The sequence below is a fragment of the Alternaria infectoria genome (assembly GCF_024043175.1).
Source record: "Alternaria infectoria strain BMP 0036 chromosome Unknown scaffold_3, whole genome shotgun sequence".
NCBI lineage: Eukaryota > Fungi > Ascomycota > Dothideomycetes > Pleosporales > Pleosporaceae > Alternaria > Alternaria infectoria.
The window spans coordinates 1,224,435-1,244,723 of NW_026250692.1; the positions used below are offsets into that span (position 1 = coordinate 1,224,435).

Below are 20,289 nucleotides of genomic sequence, written 5' to 3' on the forward strand. Positions count from 1 at the left end.
ACCTGGAAGACGCGCAGGCGCAATATCTGAACCGTTCTGCTAACTTTGATCTTACAATGCGCAGCCTTGGCTTTACCAGGCGTAATCTCGTAGCCCGTTGCTTGGGTACATGTATATTGTTGCTGACATATTTGCCTTGGCTAACTACCTGGGTTTACATACAGCAGGACAATTCCATGCGATGCATGCCATCTACGGGTACTTGTAGCCTGCGCCGGAGTCATATTACTGGCTTTGCCCGTCTGGAGGACCCCGGCGTACGGGGCGAGTGGCCCGCAATGCCCGGGAGACATCCGGAGGCTCATTCGAACCTGGCTTGCCACCTCCGTAGTCAGAGAGGTTGTGTGTGGTAGATCGTTACGGAGTGTCGGGCGTAGATGCGCTTACAGGGATGGTGAGATTGCGCAGCCGCAGCGTGTTGCCAGGGTTTCTCGGTACTGCTTCTTGAATCGTGTCAGGACGGACATCACGCACCGTGATCTTCCGACCACGCGAAGGATGCAAGGACGCCGCTCTCTCTTCTTTCAGCGTTGCGCGCCTGAACTCCGACACACGGACATGAATCGAGTTCTTCTCACTGTTTCCCCGGTGGCTAAATCATCAGTTTTGGTGGATGGCCGCCCTGACGCAACAGTACTGGAGCATCACCGTTTCTGGTCGGCCACAAGCCATTTAGCGATGCTTGCATCGGACTTTGACATACATATGTATAGTGAAATCCCGTCTATGCGTCCGACGGAGCATGTTTTAGCTCTCGAACATACTCAGGTACATGCCATCTGCCTTGCGCTCCAACGGCCATTCCTGCCCTACTGTATGTAGGCCGTTACCCAGGTATGATCGGGCCGAATCTTGGTGCAGATCATGAATCTAGGCAGCCGATGTTCCTGATTACGACTGGAGTTCTAGTCCTGCTATCAACAATTGCCGTAGCTCTGAGGCGAGTACCTGCAGCATTGGCGACATCCTTGGGTAGTAGTAAGACACCGTTTGCTAACATCTGCGCAGGCTTTACTGTCGCATCTTTCGCATCCGCAATGTTGGACTCGACGACTACTTTATGGTTGCTGCCCTTCTGGTCACGATTGGCATGGCGATTATGAATGGGTTTCATATCAGCTGGGGCACTGGGTATGGTTCGATGGTTGCAAGCGTATGTGCGTCGCTAACTACGACAGACAACATTTGAAGCACTTGGATGTGCCCTCTATGCGGGTTCCCACACTCAAGCATTTCTATTTCTACCAATTAGTGTATCCTGTGGCACTGTTCTTTGTCAAGGCTAGTATATTGGCGTTGTACCATCGTATCTTTGAGCGGTTACAATTCCGGTACAAAGTGTGGTCTGTAGCTGCATTTGTCACGATCTACACAATCGTGGTTCTCTTCGTCAGTGTGAGTTCGTTACTCTGCTTCATCTGGAAATAATACTAATTCCTACAGGCTTTCGAGTGTAGACCCAAGCCATCACAAGCATGGTCACCTACGTTCCCAAAGGGATGCAACAATTTGCGAGCTACCTACTTGGCACTTGGAGGCATCAATATCCTTACCGATATCACGATCTTTCTACTACCCTTTAAACCCTTTTGGAAGCTACAGCTAGATTCGAAGCGGCGATTTGCGCTCTTTGGCGTCTTCGGGGTTGGAGGCATCGCCGTCGTTGCGTCAATAGTAAGGGTTTATGCACTATGGCTGTACAATGTCACCAAAGATATATCGTACGATTCGATATTTGTGAGTAGCTTCCAATGTGGCCCTGCTCGTCGAGATGCTGACCGATACTCAGATTCTCCTTCTATCACAGATCGAAGTAAACGTCGCTATCATATCCGCCTCGGTCCCAGCCTTACGGCCACTTCTCCGCAACACATCTCTAGACTTTAGTCAGCCGGACGCGTATGGTAGCGGCTATCGACGTACATTCAGCAGTGGATCCATCATTAATGGCCGAAGTGATCGCAATCTGATTGAGTCTAGCGGCCAAATTTCGCTTCTCTCGATGGAGAGGCGTAGGCCGGTGATAGAACGGAAAACCTCATGCGGAAGAGGAATGAATAGAAGGAGCGAGGATTCAAATCTGAAGGACGATGGTATCACGAGAACAACGGAGACAACGATAGAATTTGAGCAGATGCCTACTGACACCCTCCCACCCAGCAGGCGTTGGATGACTACCAGGCATTTGAATGATACACGGTAGAAAAATGACATGTGACACACTACACAGGATAACGACTTTGACTTGTAGGATCATGGGAACGTTCACCATCAATCAATTGACCACTCGTCTAAGCTTCAGACTTGACTTAAAGACCTCTCCCCACATTACACGCGCCAGAAAGATCGCATCAAGCAACGAGGCAGAATGACGCATCCCAAAACGTAAATCGCTGTGTTCTGAACTTCCGCATAACAAAGACTCATTATTCCACGCCACAGCTCCCTCGTGGTACCGGGCTCAAAGAAGAAGCATCAGCATGCCGGGAGCTAGTCCAAGAGCCCCGATCGTAAATAAGAACATCTCCCCAAAGCCCGAGGCACTTCCAACGCGAAGGCTGGCAGCAGCGCCGGAGAATTCTGCTGGGGTGGAGGTACTAGGCGATGCACTAATGGTAGTTGATGTAGCGGCTTCCGAGGAAGTTGCATCTTCTGAAGATGTGGTCGCCCTTGATGATGACGAGGCAATCCTAGACGTTGATGTAGGGGCCAAAGTCGAACTCGGTAGTGGTGTTGCCTCAACCGTAGGCGTCTCTGACTGTGTCTCTAGAGCAACGCTGATCGAGGCACTGATATATTCGGCCGCAGAATTGGCGGCGCCCACATCCGATGCTGTCAGCGAGAAGGTGGTGTAGTACGTCGTTTCCGTGGATGTGATCTCGTAGGTAGCCTCGAAGTAATAGTAGTAGTAATAGGTATAGTAGTATGTCAAAGAGTAGGTGTACCACGAGTAGTCGACAACAACAGGATCTGGGATTGAGCTCGCGGATGGTGCTGGTGTGATGGAAGCAGAAGGTGGATCGCTTTGGTCAATGCGAGGAACTTCAGAGTATCCGTCAGGGCAGGTCTCGCCGGGTAGATGATAGTAGTCGCCTGTGCAGCATGTACCAGTAGGTGGGATGCATGGGAGATCGCCTGATAGTATTAGTCTGAGATATGGCTCAATTGGAAAGGGTACTCACCAGGGCATACTGGAATCCATCCAGGTGAGTTGCACTCTTGAAGCTGACGAGGAGAAACGCCAGGCGCTCCTTTCAGAGGTCCCGCCTTGCCAGCGAATACGGAGTACGAGAAAGTGCTCAACAGCACTAGCGAATGAACGAGCATGATTGCTAGTAGGAAGCCGATTCTTTGTGAAAACGAGAGATGGTGATGGCAATTGAGATGGCTGTTGAGGTCCGCTGGTGAAACAACAGAATAGTTTTCTCAGCCTTCAGCAACCCCAGACTTTATACCACCATGCCGCCAAAAGAGCAGTAAACATAGCCTACCTGACAGCCTACCTGACAGCCTACCTGGCAGCCTTCCGTGATCGCAAATGTCAGCTCTTCATCTCCACTGCTGCGGTTGTGCAATATCATGCTTGGCGACATGTCGTTGTTCCAGGAACTTCGCCAATAGGCCTTATTACGGCACGCCACGAGAATGAAGTGTACAACGCCACAACAGTCCCATTGGCGGCCCATGGACGATGCGAGAAATGCGAGGAAACACGTGAAGTGTGCCTGGGGGCCAAAATCGGATTGGCCAATTAGCTATGACCTTGGTCGCTACACAATATTGAAAATAGTGCTGTAGGTCGTATAAACCTTCAGCCGCAGTCCCTAGACGGTGAAGATGTCCCTTGTACAGACCGGAAAGTTTGGGTCAAGCAAGTATGCCTTGCGCCAAGGTGGTTGAAGAGCTCTTGCTGCGGCGAGGCGTGTACCTAGGTATTGTCACAAGCAGCCTACAATGACCACCATCTGAGCTTCCTTGATTTAGAGGACGCCATGATCTGTACAACTGCTCCAGTAGGATCATTGGTAATTCTTCATTTTATGGTTTGTTAGGACGCGCTCGTCGATGCGCGCCCACAGTGAGCCACGGGGGTTCAAGGCGAGGTCGCGGTGTGCATCATGTTGATAGCGTGAGGGAGCCAGATAGACCGCTGCTCTAAGTCGCACATGCATTCTGCTCAAATGCTGAAGAGCGTGACCTCGTGATGCGAGATCTGCCGAGGAGATAGCAGAAGATGATCAGACTTGGATCTGGCACACAATAATCATGGTGCTGGCATGAAGATGATAGCATACTAACTCATAGCCGATGCATTGCCTGGCGTCCGATTATCCTGTGTGTCGCATTCCTGAGGGCGCGCAAGTCGTATGGCTTCCCGTGTTAACGATCGGGGGCTGCAGCAGAGCTGTGAGTAGAGAGAAAAGAAAAAGAAGATAGACCTGAAAGAGATGACTAAGCTTTGCGATGAGACGTGGATGTGAAAGTCGATGGCTCATGTGATGGCGTTCTCCGAGCGATCGGGGCCGGCCGCGTATCTCCAGTCTTGCAGGGTCCAAGGTCACGACCCGACCGTTCGCCATCGCGTGTCCCCCACTTTCGCAAACACAACGCCTGCTTGCGACCAGATGGGTTTCTTCGCAAACTCTCCTACTTCTCTCTTCGCTCCAGGCGGATACGGCTGACGAGTCCCGCGTGTCCGATGCCACGCAACACAACAAGCACCATGGGCGAGGCAGCACATGCAAGCTACAACAATGCCATCGAAGAGCTGCGCGTCAAGGAGTACCCCATGCTGCAGGGTAAGTCGGTAGAGTGTCTTCTTGGGCCTATGCTTACTTATCAGACACGACCTACCTGGACCACGCCGGCACCACGCTCTACTCCAAATCGCTGATCGAGCGCTTCTCGGCCGACATGATGGCGAACCTCTACGGCAACCCCCATTCCGCCTCCAATGCCTCCCAACTGACGACGCGGCGGATCGAAGATGTGCGGCTGCGCCTCTTACAAATGTTCAACGCCGACCCCCAAGAGTTTGACGTCGTCTTTGTCGCCAACGCCACTGCTGGGATCAAGCTGGTCATGGATGCATTCCGGGATCACGACGAAGGATTCTGGTACGGCTATCACAGGGACGCGCACACGAGTCTGATAGGGGTACGCGAGGCAGCGAAGGACCATCGATGTTTCGCTTCGGATAGCGAGGTCAGTGACTGGATTGACGCCCAAGACACTGGAGTTGGGTCGCCACAGCTGTTCGCATATCCAGCGCAATCCAACATGAACGGGCGTCGCCTGCCGTTGGACTGGTCACACCGCATGCGTACGGGCAAAAGAAAGCCTGTGTACACCCTGTTGGATGCTGCGGCACTTGTCTCAACATCGCCTCTTGATCTCGGGAATCCTGACGAGGCCCCCGACTTTACGGTATTGAGCCTGTACAAGATATTTGGCTTTCCCGACCTGGGCGCCCTGATAGTCAGGCAAGCATCAGCATCGGTTTTCGACAAGCGACGCTACTTCGGTGGCGGCACAGTCGAAATGGTCGTGTGCTTGAAAGAGCAATGGCACGCCAAGAAGGCGGACGCATTACATGAAAGGTTGGAAGACGGCACTCTTCCGATACATAGTATCATGGCGCTTGATAGCGCCATGGCCGTCCACAAGGAGCTCTACACCTCATTGGACAGGATTTCGAGCCACACCACCTATCTCGCCCGGCAGCTGTACGAGAGACTTTCGTCGCTACGGCACGGGAATGGCGAAGACGTCTGCCACGTGTACAAAGACCCAGCCTCCAACTACGGAGATTCGCTTACCCAGGGCCCAGTTGTTGCGTTCAATCTTCGCAACCAATGCGGAGGCTGGGTGAGCAATGCAGAGGTGGAGAAGTTGGCTGCAATTAAGAACATCCAACTCAGGACCGGCGGACTCTGCAATCCCGGTGGTGTTGCCTCATCGCTAGGATTGGCACCCTGGGAGATGCGAGAGAATTTTTCTGCCGGGCAGCGGTGCGGTAACGATAATGATATCCTGCGTGCGAAGCCGACCGGCATGATACGCGTCAGCTTTGGAGCGATGAGTACCCTATCGGATGTGGACAAGTTTGTTGGCTTCGTGCGCGAATTCTTCGTTCAGGAACGCCAGCTGCTGGACACGTCTCCAATGATGTCTGCTGCTGTAGAGCCACCAACTCAAAGTCGCTTGCACGTGGAGAGCCTATCTGTCTACCCTATCAAGAGTTGTGCGGGGTTCAGCGTACCGCCCGATAGTGCATGGGAGGTGCGCCCAGAGGGTCTTGCGTGGGATCGCGAGTGGTGTTTGGTTCATCAGGGCACCGGAGCCGCACTGAGTCAAAAGCGCTACCCAAAGATGGCTCTCATACGTCCCAGTATCGACCTCGAGAAAGGACTTCTACGGGTGAGCTTAGTAGGCGCTCTGCAGAATACAACAGATATGCATGAGATCACTGTGCCTCTCTCCGCGGATCCACGAATGTTCACCGACGGAGGTACATACAAAGACGCAAGAGCCAAGGTCTGCGGAGATTCTATCGAAGCAAAGACCTATAGGTCGAGCGACGTATCGGCATTCTTTACGCGGGCTCTTGGGGTGGCCTGTCACCTTGCACGCTTCCCTGCTACTAGCAACGGGAGCGCCACTTCAAGACACTCCAAAGCGCATCTGCAAAAGTACCAGAAGGCGGGCGCTATGCGAGTACCCGGCGCTTTCCCAGAAACGGTTCCCATTACGCCCGGCGCGTGCGTTTCGAAGCCAATCTTACTAGCAAATGAGAGTCCCATCCTTACTATATCACGATCGAGCCTCAACCGCCTTAATGAATTGATCAAGGCAGAGGGCGGTAAAGCGGCGCAAGCAGAGGTGTTCAGAGCCAACATTGTGGTTGCGGAGAACCCAGCGTACCCGCCTGGGCTGGAAGACCCGTATGCGGAAGACGACTGGCGCTACCTCCAGATTGGCCATCAGTACTTTGAGATGCTAGGAGCGTGTCGCAGATGCCAAATGGTCTGCATTGACCAGCAAACCGCCGAAAGAAACCAGGAACCCTTTGTAACGCTCTCCAAAACACGACGTTTTGATGGTCGCGTATACTTTGGAGAGCATACTTGTCATGTACCCTGGGACAATGTGCCATCTCCTCTGAGGCAGAACCCCGCCATCACGGTCGGCGATGCAGTAAGCCCTATTAGAGAGGATGAGATACACCAGAACAGCCAGCTGCAGGCCCTCGTAGGTTGAGCCACCCAGGCCACCCAAGGACCAACTTACTACCCTTGTTGGTACGCGGCATAGCTGAGTATTCTTCGAGGCCACACGGCCGCAGTGTTCGCGCGTGGCTTCAGATGGTATACAGCAGGAGATGGTCATTGGCCAGGTAGCTATGTACAGTGTAACAGAGATTAGACGGGCGGGTCGCCGAGCACACGGCCATGGAGCAGTTGAGACGTTGATGTAGGCAATGTGATAGGCATACGCAATTCACGGGAAGGCCCATGTGTAAGCGCTGGTAGTGATGTTTCAACGGCGAACCAGAGTCAGGTGTCTGGTACGTAAGAAAGGTGGCAGATGGCATGAGACGGAAGCGCGCGCGCCCTCCGAAGCAACATAGACATAGACAGCGGCTGCAAGCAAGACATAAAATCGTCTAATGCTCCCACGAGATGAGACGCACAGCTTGCACACAGCTTCAATCTATTTCCAGCAACATCGTTCATGAGGCACATTCCTTTGCTTGCTACTTTGCCTTGATCTGACGCCAACGTCTCATCAGCTCGTCTCAGAATCTCTTACCGGGCAAACTACCAGGTCGCCACGTTCAGCTTCAGATTACGAGCTTGCCTCCCGCACATCGACACCGCACATCACACACGCGAAAGCTACGCGGCGAATCAGGCGCGCTTTCAGGCCGGTCAGAGTCTCGAGACCTGCAGGGGCTGAACAAATCACACATCTTGTTTCAGCGTTGGGCAGCGAATCGAATCCCTGTGGAGGTGTTCGCCAGTGCACGGGGCTGCATATCCTAGTCCTCGGCGCTTAGAGAACGCTGGGACGCTTCGCGCCCAAAATAACCGGACACGACCCATACAGCGGCCAACAACAACAGCGCATCCGCGCCAAGCTAGTGTCATAGTACATACAATAAACACTCTCGTCCCCAGGCGCCAAACGGTACCTGTCTGCCTGCCTCGCTCTCTCACCCCTCCACTTTGCTGTGGAAGAAGGCACAGCACAGCTTGCAGTAATACCGACCAGGATCCAAGTCATTCGTTCACCACCACGGTACATTCAACACCATGGCTGCCACCGACTCCAAGCCGACGCTGTCTACGCTCAAGACGCCCATGTCTGCCACCTACCCCTCGGAACTCAGGTCGCCCATGATAACCTCAGCAACCACTCCCATCTTTGCCAACATCAAGCGGGAGGATTCCGATCTCAAGACACCCATCACGCCACCGACAGCCTACCTGGAGTTCCTCAAGAACTTGTCACCTGTTCTCTCAAGCCCAATGTCCACTGGTACCAGCTCCAAGTTCGTCTTCGGTGACAGTCGCCCCACCTCAGTAACATCATCGGCCTCCAGTGCGTCCTTCACATCGACATCAGCCCCAGTAGACAAGGACAAGGACTCGCCAGCAACTTCAAGATCCAGCAGCTGCAGCAGATGCGACACCACCAAGGACGAGCCACCAATGTCTGCACCACCAACCAAGCTCCAGACCGTTACTATCCCACCACCATCACCCTTCACGCGGCCCCATTCAGCGCGGACACCCCGCCTTTACATCCCCCAATCACCCTATTCGCCCGCTGCAGTACGGTCACCAGCAAGCGCAAAGTCCATCCAATCACCATTTTCTGCCGTCTCCTCGCCCAAAACCTGGGATGCGGATAAGAAGACTGGCCGGTCAAGGCGCGTTAGCGTGCGCGAAGTCGTTACACGGACAGTGACATATAGTCGCACACCAGTCGACGCGAAAGCTCCACAGTTTCCGCAAATTGACCCCGCACCCCGCGGCAAGAGGAGGAAGGTCGAGTAGAGATGCGCCATCGTTGCGCAAACTACCGCTTCAGAACCGGCCTCAGCATGGACGCCCGTCTAGTGCTACACCACGATACTCTTTCAAGCTCTGCCCTGGTGCATACCGTAACGCTTTGAATTCCCATTCGTCAAACGTCTACTATTTTACATTATACACGACTTACAACCATCCAACCCGGCCACTTCAACTAATATCTCGGGTCCAGGCGATCCGAATCGCAACCATTATCTTCAACCATCATCATCCAACATCAATCACGACCGCGACATACCAACCCATCACACCATGAAAGCCTCTCCCACTTTTCCTATGTTTACTACCCCACATCAATAGGGAGCGACGTTATGGCCACGTCACTTCCCTCTCACGACCCTGTCACGGCGGAAAACATGTCTTCGGCGTTGGGGCTTCACCATTACATTTTACCACATTTTACTAGCGGATACCAATATACAGCGGGCGGGAATGCGCCGGCGCTGTTTGATTGGCTAAGCGAGTACGGAGATTACCTCTTCAATCTACTCGAGAGAGGCGACCAAAGGACGATGCACGCACGCGCGCGCACGCACGCACGCAAGGTTTCCTACTTGCCATGTGGGTGCGTTGCATGCAGGTTTTACTGGTACTGCAGGTGTGTGGACATCTGGAACGCGCCCTTGTGGTGATAGGGTGGGCGGTAAAAGACACGAAAACAATAGCTCTTGCCGCCGTACTCGATTCACCTTGGGCGAAGCTAGCGAGGTCAGATGAGTGGCTTCTCCACTTGCAGTTCCAGGTTTCCCAGGTAGTTGCAGTATCAGTACTAGCCCAGAGAGAGAAAGAGAGCGAGAGAAATGAAACATGATAACCTACTATTCAAACTATGTTCTCTTGTGCACAATACTACATGTTGATCTCGATTGATTTTCGCGGCGGAACTAACTACGATGGGGTATGCAAAGGTATACTACACAAGATCCCTACACATAGAACCACACACCGCTCGGTCACGCCGGCCGGTGAGAGAGAGGGAATCAATCGAACGAGCCTCCTCTGGTGGTCGGTCTACCATTTGCTGTTTTGGCAGACCGCCTTGTGACGCGGACACGCATACCCGCCGTAAGAAGCCAATATTTCCCCAGATAACGCATGGCAATCTATATGCGCTTAGTCTGCCCAATCAACCTCCACTGGACGTTAGCCACCCTCGATGTAACAGGCCACGACCTTCCACCTTTCAATATTCTTCTTTTCTTCTTTTTTCTCGCCTCGGCAGGAGCATGCAAACCACCTCGCCAATCATACATGTATGCTGACGGACATGTCAATATCCGCCCCCCAGTGTTCTTGTGGTGGTGCTGCGCAACTACAGTAAACAGGGCGGAAAAGGGCGCACGGTACGCTACCCGTTTGCCGCGTAGGTATGCAACGCAGCTGTCATGTCATGTCATGTCATGAGGGAAAAAAGCAAGCAAAGAAAGCTCAGGCCCAAAAGTTTCCCAAGGCTGCGTAACCTTCCCGCTTCTTCTAGCTCGGTATGGCGAGTTGGCCAGTGAAATGGACGAGATGGGGTGCGCAGGGATGCCACAGGGGTGGGGTGGGCGCTTAACCAGGGCTGTGGAGACGGGTGGCGCTAGGTGGGCTTGGGGTCGCCGATTGCTCACGTTTGATCATGTGAAGGTGGGCAGGAATGGGGATGCGGATGAGGTTGCGGATGGAGCTATTGAGGTTTGCTAGGGTGGTATTTGGAGGTTGGGGTTGAGGCGGTGGAGGTGAATTGGAGAGTAGGTGTTTCTTGTTGATGAGGTAAGTGGGTGGGTGCTGCGCGTGCAAATAGATCAACGCACACACACCAGCCACACGGGAGCAACGTTGATGATCGGAAAGGTAGCAGCAATCCCTCGCGGAGCAGCACGCCGCTAACCATGCTCTCACATCTATTTTCCATCTCCCCAATCCCCTTCTTTCAGATACTTGGTTTCATGACCCCTCGTGTCAATAAATCCTTCCATACGCGACAGCACTGAATATACCGCCGGAACAGCGCCGAGCCGCGTCTCTTGCGCATAATCTTCCCTTTCGCTTTCGAACAAGACAAGCCCACATCCCCAGCGGCACCTGCCCATTCCACACTGCCGCGGCTCAGAAATAGCAGAGAGGCGGTCTACGCCGTACGCGCTCCAGCGCGCTTGCTCTGACTCATGAGAAGTCGTGCCGCAAGAAGGGTCAGTCATCGGTGTGCTTTCATCCCCAGCGGCGTCGCGGCACAGAAGACCAGAGCGAAGGCCTTGGATGTGTCAGACGCGCTTAAATGGATTCCCAAGTCCATGGCTGAGGGGCGATGGATGTGGTGGTTACCACGCCTCGTAGGCCGTTGGTCCCTTTGTGAATGAGGCACGGCGTCGTAGTGTGGTATTGGATTTGGAAACCAACTGTCCAGGGTTCGGATGGGAACCTTCGGGTATGGTTACCTGCCCGGAGACTTTTCCTGCACACATATCTGCCTGGACAATCTAAACGGAGAAGACCGCTGCAACAGGCCTGTGTTATAAACTCCACGCTTGTCATGTCAACCTGCGATCAACAATCATAGCAGGGCGATGGGCGTCATGCATATCAATCACATAGCCTCCTCGTTGTGCATGCAAGCGGGAGGACTATCAAATCTGCCGTTGGAACTCAATCGTTGTGCTTGCATGGAGATCGCTCCATCGTCATTTTATGGACTGTGCCTCGTGCTTGCAGATCGTTTCTTGCAGAGCTAGTACCAAGATGGAGCCCGGCACATAGGGCTGGAAATTTGGCATCTCGCGGAAAATGAACGCCTGATGCTGCGGGTCGAGATCAGGCGGCCGAGTGGAGGCGATGAGCTGCGCCTCGGCTGACTGAAGCGAAGGAAGAGGGCGGTTTATAGATCATGGGTTGTGATGCACGGTTTCTGTCTCTCGTACGTAAGTGGTTGGATGTTGGGCTGATACCGCGTTGGATTCCGATGACTGTGAGACAATGTCTGATGCTCGGAGTAAAGGACTGTACCCCGAGTGAGAAGGAGTCCAAGGGAAAGTGCTATGCCTGTTGAAGCTCACAGACTTCGAGCGACTAAGACGGAAAGATCGCCAAAATATACAGCTCGATGCAAGATGACATGACATCAAGAATCGAATGAACCAAAATTTAGAGTTTACTATACTACTATGAATACACGTGAAGTCGAAAGACGATCAATAGTCCCATTTACGGAGCATCAACCATGTCCTACATGCTCAAGTGCCCTCTGAGCTTCTCCAACACCCCAGCAACAACCTTCTCGTTCTTGCCTTCCTGCCTTTTACTCTCCCTTGTCGCAACCTTCTCCAACTGCTTGGCCACATCCTTGTTCTCTACAGCCTGCCAATACGATTCCGAGCGTTCTACAAACCGTACGAAAGCTTCTAGCACAACTTCTTTCCCTTCCCAGCTCTTGCCACTAAGAGCCTTGTCTAGTACAGGCCAGATGACCTTCGCAGTAACGGGCTCGATCTTTTCGCTACCGACGGCGTTGGTGATTTGCAAGACACAGTCAGCAATGGTCTTGGCGGCTGTGTGTTTGATGGCCCACTGCCTGCTTTCTAGATGTGTTTCAGAAAGAGCAAGAATTTCTTTAAGGTAAAGAGAGACAGTGCGTGAACCTGCGACATGATCATCCCATGTCTCTGTGAAGCTCTTGCGTACTTGCTCTTCCGAGTCGTGCTTAGCCAGGAAGATGAATGGAAGCAGGTCTGACGTGAACGATGTGAAGCGGTCGGTAGCGTATGATGAGATGGCACGCATGATATCCGCGGCGAGTAGGCGGTTCCTGTCACTGTTTTCTTCAGACTCAAAGTACAGCTTGTGGACGAAGGTGACGGTGGCAACGATCTGTTTATCTGAAGCGAGCCGTGCAAGATAGCCAGCTGCAGCCGCATACGAGGAGCTGACGGTCTCATTGCGGTCGTGTATCTGCTTCTGGATCAACTTGAGGAAGCTGTCGGCGTATGGGTTGAACAAGAAGCGATGTCGTGTAGCCAGAGTGACGAGGACCCTCGAACATCCAACCTTTGACGGCAAACCAACTGCGTTTTTCATCGCAGCCTCAATGCGGGGCACAAGAGCTGCCATGGTGTCTGCGTCTGCAAGGTCAAGGCAGCGCTCTACAGATTCGGTCAATGGTGATGAGCGCACGCTTGCAAGCCGCATGTCGTCTATCTTTTGCTCCGTGAGGTTGTACTTGCTGGCGTTGAGATGTACGTAGTTGACGGCTTCGGGCTCTAAGCTACTGAGCAGCCCGAGCAGACGTTCCACGAGCTCCGGAACGTGGGGATTAAGTGTTTTGGCGTTGCTCTTCTTGACGATCTGAAGCAAGGTGTGCACTGAGAAGAGACGGACTTCTTCAGCCGAAGACTCCAAGCCACTGGTGGAGAAGAGGAAGGGTATGACACGTTCGAGCTGGATGGTTGCGGATTTGTTTGACGCATCACCGGCTTCGAGGGACCGAGTGAGTATGCCAGTGAGGACACGGGCGAGAGATGCTGCTGCGACGCGGACGGTTTCCTTGATGTCGTCGAGAACCTTGAAGGTCTTTCCCCAGATCGCGTCAAGATATTTCTCGTACTATTCGGAGTTATCAGTATGCTTAATGTGTTGTACTGCGATTTCCTTACCTTTTCAATGCTTCGTCCTTGTACGAGGTCCGCGATAGCTGCGCAAGAAGCCTGACGAACGCGCCACTCCTTCGTGAGTATGCTGACTAGAAGATCGTCCATTATTGCGTCAAAATGTTTGTCGATAGTCGCTGAGGAGTCCTTGACGAGCGCGTTCCAAATGTCGTTCATCGAGCGTTGCACATTCGTGTTTGGATCGAACCTGAGTCCATGTTAGAATATGATGTCGTCAAAACGTTCAGCAGCTGTCTAGTAGGTCAGTGAACATACCGATATCGATAGAGCTTCGGGTAAAGCTTGGGGTTTTGGGCCAGATATCCGTCGACACTTGAATCGGAGAAGATGTTACTCAGGCCAAAGCGACCAAAAGCGGCTCTGCTTGACCAGATGGAATTATTCGATGCCATTGACATGAAACGGTATACCAAACTTGAATCTCCAACCTCAGCTGCCAGGTTCAGAATATCCTTGTAAGTCGTGATGGACCCGTCTCCAGTGGGCAGTGCACCAGGCTCGAAAAGCTGAGTATCGTCCGTAACAGTACCAGCCATCTTGGACTTGTTGTCCGAGAAAGAGCCTACTAGATCGCGGACGAGGTCATCTTTGAGTTGGCGATCACCCTTCTCATACACCAACCCTAGTCCTCGCGAGGCTGCTTCCTGAACAACCTCATCACGATCAGAAAGACAATTCTTAAACGCTACCTGGCATTGGCCAAGGTAACTCTGCATCTCGGGCTTGTGACCACAGTACTGTAGGAGACACAGTAACCATATTACAGAAGCTTTCTTCAATGAGGGTTTCGTCTGCACGCAACCCTTCAACGTCTTTTCCAAAACTGCTCCAAGCGTCTTCTCACGCTTAGGTCCAGATGGTGTCTGTAGGGGCGCATCCCATGGGTCTTGCGGTTGGTTGGGATGTAGAATGTCGAGTTCGGAAGTCAGAGCCTTCGAGTCCCAGCCACTGGCGAAGCAGCTCAGAGCTTCACCGACCGAAAAGTGTACTTCCGGCTGACGGACCTCATGTAGCTCATATAGCTTGTCACCAATGGCCTTGTATTCTATAGCTTCCTCAGCTTCGGCTCCAGTCTCCTCTGTGATCATGGATAGATGGCCTAAAGCCATGATGGCACTGGTCGTGCCTGTCTTGGCGGAATCATATATTTGTTGCGCAATGTCTTCGACCTTTGCGTACTTGGACAGCAACGAGGGGGTGATAACGTAGAACAGACTGAGTTGATCGATGCAAGAGAAGGCTGCACCCTTCAAAGTCGCGTCCCGAGAGTCCTTCATGATCTCTACTACTGATTGTAACAGTTGTTGAATGGGATGATCATCAGTTATCGTTGCAGATGCTGCTCCACTTCTCCAGAACGCTCTGCTGTAATAGTAGCCAAGTGCTAATATGATGCCGCTTATCTGATTGATATCAGCACCGACAGCCGACTTCCAAGTGCTGAGCTTGTCGAAAAAGACTACTTGAGCGGACTGAAGAGCGTCTTGATCAATGCTATCGTGCGATGCTAGCAAGCCATACGCGTGGGCGGCGGCGAATCGCCGCCCAGTGTTGTTAGCTATGATAGAGGGCTGCAAAGCGCGGAAGTCTCGGACAACGTTAGCTTGAACCCAGTGCTGCTGCGGTAGTAAAGATAGCATTCGCACGAAAGAAGTGCCAATGTCGCCAATGTCACTAACATCGTCTTTTGTGAGTCTGTCAAAACTGGCTCGTAATATCACTGCGAGCGATCGAGCGTGGGCTTTGTCTGCCGCATATGCACGGAACGCTTGCCGAGCGCGCATGTCCGTAGTCATCTGGGCATAAAGCTTCCTGTCCCAATCTTCCGGAATGTCTTCACCCATCTCTTTGTCATGTAGCGCAGACTGCATCGCGACGCTAGAACAGAAGCTGATGACAATCGGTAGAGCTCCAGGGTATTGCTGGTAGAAGTGTTGTATCTGTACAAGAGCGTCCTCTGACTCGTCGATATCCATCGCGTCTTCATCCTGCCCTTGCTGAACGATAATAAAGTTGACCAGCTTGTCGAAGTCCGGAAAGACCAATGTGCTTTGTTCGCGTTCGCCGGGTGGGGTATTGGACATTCTGAACCAGTATGGATCGAGACCACGTCGTCCTTCCTCTATGACCTCATGCCTTTCGGAAGCCCCTCCACTGACAGCGAGAATGTCGATCCATCGCGCCAGCACATCCTCATACGGAAGACAGCGGTTTGCAAATCGTGTCGCAACATAACGTGTGCTTCTTGTAAACCGATCCGAAGCTGGCGTGTTATGTTGATCCACAGACGCGTATCTAAGTAGTATCTGCCGGAACCTGGGCATGACAGAAGGATCGAAAGGTTTCGAAAATGCGCCGAGTACTGAAGATAAGGCTTCCTCTATACTGACAGCTACGTCCTTTCCTGCCGAATCCTCACGGAGAGATCGAAACAAGAACTCTAACAAGTCCAGGGACGGTTCTAGGAGTATCTTTTCGGGGGCAGCCTTCGCCAACAGTCCGATGGTCTCATAGCCATAGCCTCGTAGCTCCATATCTTGGTCATGATCTGGAGTTGGCCAGCCTTGATCTTGGATGAAGGCCCTCAGGTTGCCTACCAGACTTTCAGCAACCTGGGAAAGGTCGGAGGACTGTCCACGACGTGCAACGAAGTTGACTAGTGAGAAGATGGCTGAGCGAAACTTGGAAGCTTCCCTCCCTGCTGTCTTGTTTGTCGCATTCAGTTCTGGTGAGAGAAGGCCTTCTTCAACGAGCCTCGCTATTTGCCGTGGGTATGCAGTGCACCTGACAGATCTTGACAAGACGTTGAGTATCCTGATTTGTAGTGGTGTCTTTACGGGCAACGATCCAGTCGTCGAGGTCGAGCCAAAGTAGAGTTCGAACAGAGCTTCCACAACTTCTGGTTGTTCAAGATCCTTGGATAGCATTACACGTTTCAAAGTGTCCTCGCCAACCTCTGATATCCGGGAGTTGGTATCTGCAGATGCGAATAGTGCTGGCAAGAACTTTTCATCTTCCTTGAACAGCCCACTTGCCATGAAGCGCGTGACCAGGGCTTTTGTTTCAGTCAGATTTAGGCCTGCATCGGAGGTGGGATCCCAGGCATCTGGCTTGCCCTGCAGCGTCAAGAACTTGTAGTCTTCGACAGATAAACCCGGACAACGCAACGTGGCTTGGGCCTGAGGGTTACTCTCTCGCACAATGCTTAGCATGAGTAGTTTCCCAAACCATTTTGAGAGGAAGGCCGCATCGTCATCGGAAAGGCCCAAAGTTGACCTCAGCTCATGGTCCTCCTTGCTGCCGCGGAGGGGCAGTTTGAAATGGACCAGAAGACGTAGGATGAGATGTAGCAGCTGAGAAGCATGCTGTTCCGACTTTTCAAAGTCTTTGGCGATGCCTTGCAGCAGGATGGGAAGAAGCTCCAGTCGTTCGGCGACCGTAAGCCGCGATATGCCTTGCTGAATGTAAAGGATGTCGAAATGGCGTATGAGAGAGATGTCGGGATTCTCTTTATACTGCTTTAGAAGAGCACTCACAGGGAGCTTGATGTCTCTGCGATGTTATGTTAGTGCAACACTTTGTCGGGCGAGGATGAAAGCGTACTGTGACTTTATGCGGGTGTTGATGTGTTGGCAGATGGAGATGACCTTATTCCGCACAGCAACGCTATCTGAGCCGAGTTTGAGGAGTAGTGGAGAGAGGTAGACTTTGAGCAAGTCCTCAAGCTTCTTCTCGGAGCTAGCAAGCGCAATGCGCATCTCGACTTTGCCCACCAGAGCAAGCTCTTTGGCTTCGGGGGTTTGTTCTGACGCCATGGCGTGATGTGATGTGATGGGACTATCGAATGAGGGTGCTGGTCAACAAACGCGAGTCTTATGGCAGGCGCAGCAGGCAGACGCGGATGGCGTGGCTCATGGGCGGCAGGAGGACTGGATGACCAAGCGATGCAGCGTCGTAGTGTACCTATTGGGCCTCTTCGTCCGTGATTGCCACAGGTGGTGTCGGACATTCACAGCGACAGGGGTGGGCGCACGGGTACCGGGATGACGCAGTCGCACCTGCCTGCAACAATCGCATCGCGTCTTCGACGTGCTTCTGCCCACGTCGACGCCTGCTGCCTCTCTGCCACTCCTACAACACCGCCCGGCTAGCAATTCGCCGCCCTCCTAGCCCGTCCCATTGCCTTCGACCACCACCCCGCCGTGTACCCGCCAGCACGCCGGAGCCGCGCCTGTCACAAGCCGTCGACCGCACCTGCAATCACACTGGCACTCGACGCCCATAGCTCGCACTGTGTAGCCCCCTCACCGCCTCACAAAGCATCGCCCTACCCTGTGCACGCACCTCGATAGCCCTTGCCGGACGTTGATGGGTACTTAACTGCCCCACCACGGTTCTCTCTCGATTGCAGTCGCGACCGCCACACACAATTCTCGACACACGCCCGACCACGCAAACTTGCTACGCGAGCCAAACAGCGCCTTCGGAATAGCACGCCGCCCTCACAAAGGCTTCTGCAACCTGCCCCATAGGTTAAAGAGTCGTCTTTTCCTGCCCCAGCTCAGGACCACGCTCAAGCACCCAAAGTCGAACCCCACACAGCCGCCCAAGATGGACGACGAGAACGTCCTCAACTTCTGCGGCATCACTTCGTGCGACCCAGACAAGGCCGCCCAGTACCTGCGTCTCACCGATGGCAACTTGGAGCAGGCCATCCAACTCTTCTTCGACTCCCCCGGGCTCGCCGATGCCCCTTCTGCTCCCTCGCAGCCCTCGGCCACCGCTTCCTCCGCACAGAACCCCATCAATGTCGACTCAGACGATGACATGGACTTCGACCCTGCGCCACAAGGCACAACGCCACCCGCACGAGCACAGCCAGGCGTGGAAGATGACGAAGCCATGGCACGGAGGTTACAAGAGGAGATGTACGGCGGTGGCGCGCCTGGAGGAGCTGGCTCTGATGAGGTCCGCGCGCCCATAGAGCGGAGGATGGAAACACTCGTTGGGCCAGGCTCGAACTGGGGGCCTGCTGAGGACGAGGAGGATCTCGATGCCATGGTCCAGGAGCAGCTGGCTCGTCGGCGGACAGGTATGCCGCACACCTCATATATACAATTCCCGGACTTTGCTGACCCATCGGATCAAGGCCGCGCAGGTATCTTCAACCAGCACACCACCCACACCAATGTCTGGGACAACGCGACCGATTCGAGCACTCGGCGACGCGAGCTTGCGACCGCGACGGGCGGTGCTTCCGAGCAGTCCTCCAAGATGAACATGCTCGCAGAGCTATTCCGCCCACCATTCGAGATTATGTACCAGGGATCCTGGGAAAAGGCGCGAGACATGGGCAAGGATGAGGAGAAGTGGCTACTCGTCAACATCCAAGATCCTGCAATCTTTGATTGCCAGCGCCTTAACAGGGACATCTGGAAGAACGAAGACATCAAAGCGACGGTACGAGAGAACTTCATCTTTATGCAATACGCAAAAGACGACCAGCGTGGACAGCAGTACATGAACTACTACTTCCACGCCCGCGACAGCTCCGACGCCTACCCTCACATCGCCATCGTCGATCCCCGAACGGGTGAGCAAGTCAAGGTCTGGTCCGGCCCACCGATACCCGAGCCAGTCGAGTTCCATGCTCAGCTCCACGAGTTCCTTGATCGCTACAGCCTCAACGTCAACGCGAAGAACCCCGTAGCCAAGCGGAAGTCTGAGTCTAAGAAAAAGGACGTAGGCCGCATGACTGAGGAGGAGATGCTAGAGATGGCACTACAAAACAGCATGGACAACGGCAAGGGACCAAAGGATGATGACCCAGATGCTCTCACCAAATCTACGGACAACATCAAGGGCAAGGGCAAGGCCGAAGAAGCCGCCCCAGAACCCGAGGCCGAGCCTGAGGCAGCTCCTTCAAATCCCGTCTTTGCCGCTATCTCTGCACATGCTCCCCACACCGAGCCGACCGTTACCGACCCCAAAGTCACGACCCGCATCCAATTCCGTGGGCCGTCAGGACGCCCAATCGTGCGCCGCTTCAACCTTTCGGATCCTGTTCGCCGCGTGTACGAGTGGATCAAGTCCGACGTACCCTGGGAAGGCAAGCAAGGAGCTGAGTTCGATCTGGCGTTCATGGGCAAGAACCTCCTCGACCACGTCGACGACACAATTGAAGTCGCTGGACTCAAGGGTGCAAGCGTGATGGTAGAGTTCTTGGACAATGAGTAGTCCAGACAGCCCAACGGCTGCGCTGCACCGCACGACGGTGCTACTTACAACGTATAGGCGTACAAGAGACATGAGTAACGAATACGTAGTTAGATGTTTCCAGGCATCACCGCTTGGACGACATACCTGGGGTCTTTAGATCTTCTTACATTGCCGCCACTATCCTGTGTGCGGCCAAATACCCTTGCATTCTTTGGGCACTTAATGGGTGGTCGTGTTAGTCTCAGTATTGAATTCTATCAGTACTTTATGAAAAGTTTCTCTGACCACTGATGTACGTGCGTGGCATGGTATCTCAGAAAGCATGTGTGAAG

At 53.3% G+C, this 20,289-nt stretch overlaps 4 protein-coding genes across 4 annotated transcripts; 3 read left to right on the top strand and 1 right to left on the bottom strand.

Annotated features, from left to right (window-relative positions):
- Nucleotides 1-4,723: 4,723 nt before the first annotated feature.
- J4E92_002633 (uncharacterized protein) lies at nt 4,724-7,260 on the top strand (the record flags this gene model as incomplete). The annotated part of the gene is made up of 2 exons (XM_051494036.1): nt 4,724-4,799; nt 4,844-7,260. The coding sequence occupies 2 exons, from the start codon at nt 4,724-4,726 to the stop codon at nt 7,258-7,260; spliced, it is 2,493 nt and encodes an 830-aa protein (XP_051355715.1).
- A 1,055-nt stretch (nt 7,261-8,315) lies between these two features.
- Nucleotides 8,316-9,062, top strand: J4E92_002634 (uncharacterized protein; the record flags this gene model as incomplete). Its single annotated transcript, XM_051494037.1, has 1 exon — nt 8,316-9,062. One exon carries the CDS (start codon nt 8,316-8,318, stop codon nt 9,060-9,062), a length of 747 nt encoding a protein of 248 aa, XP_051355716.1.
- Nucleotides 9,063-12,299: 3,237 nt separating this feature from the next.
- J4E92_002635 (uncharacterized protein) lies at nt 12,300-17,553 on the bottom strand (the record flags this gene model as incomplete). The annotated part of the gene is made up of 4 exons (XM_051494038.1): nt 12,300-13,673; nt 13,724-13,925; nt 13,994-17,290; nt 17,342-17,553. The coding sequence occupies 4 exons, from the start codon at nt 17,551-17,553 to the stop codon at nt 12,300-12,302; spliced, it is 5,085 nt and encodes a 1,694-aa protein (XP_051355717.1).
- Nucleotides 17,554-18,349: 796 nt separating this feature from the next.
- On the top strand, nt 18,350-19,975 carry J4E92_002636 (uncharacterized protein; the record flags this gene model as incomplete). The annotated part of the gene is made up of 2 exons (XM_051494039.1): nt 18,350-18,830; nt 18,888-19,975. The coding sequence occupies 2 exons, from the start codon at nt 18,350-18,352 to the stop codon at nt 19,973-19,975; spliced, it is 1,569 nt and encodes a 522-aa protein (XP_051355718.1).
- Between the last annotated feature and the right edge of the window lie 314 nt (nt 19,976-20,289).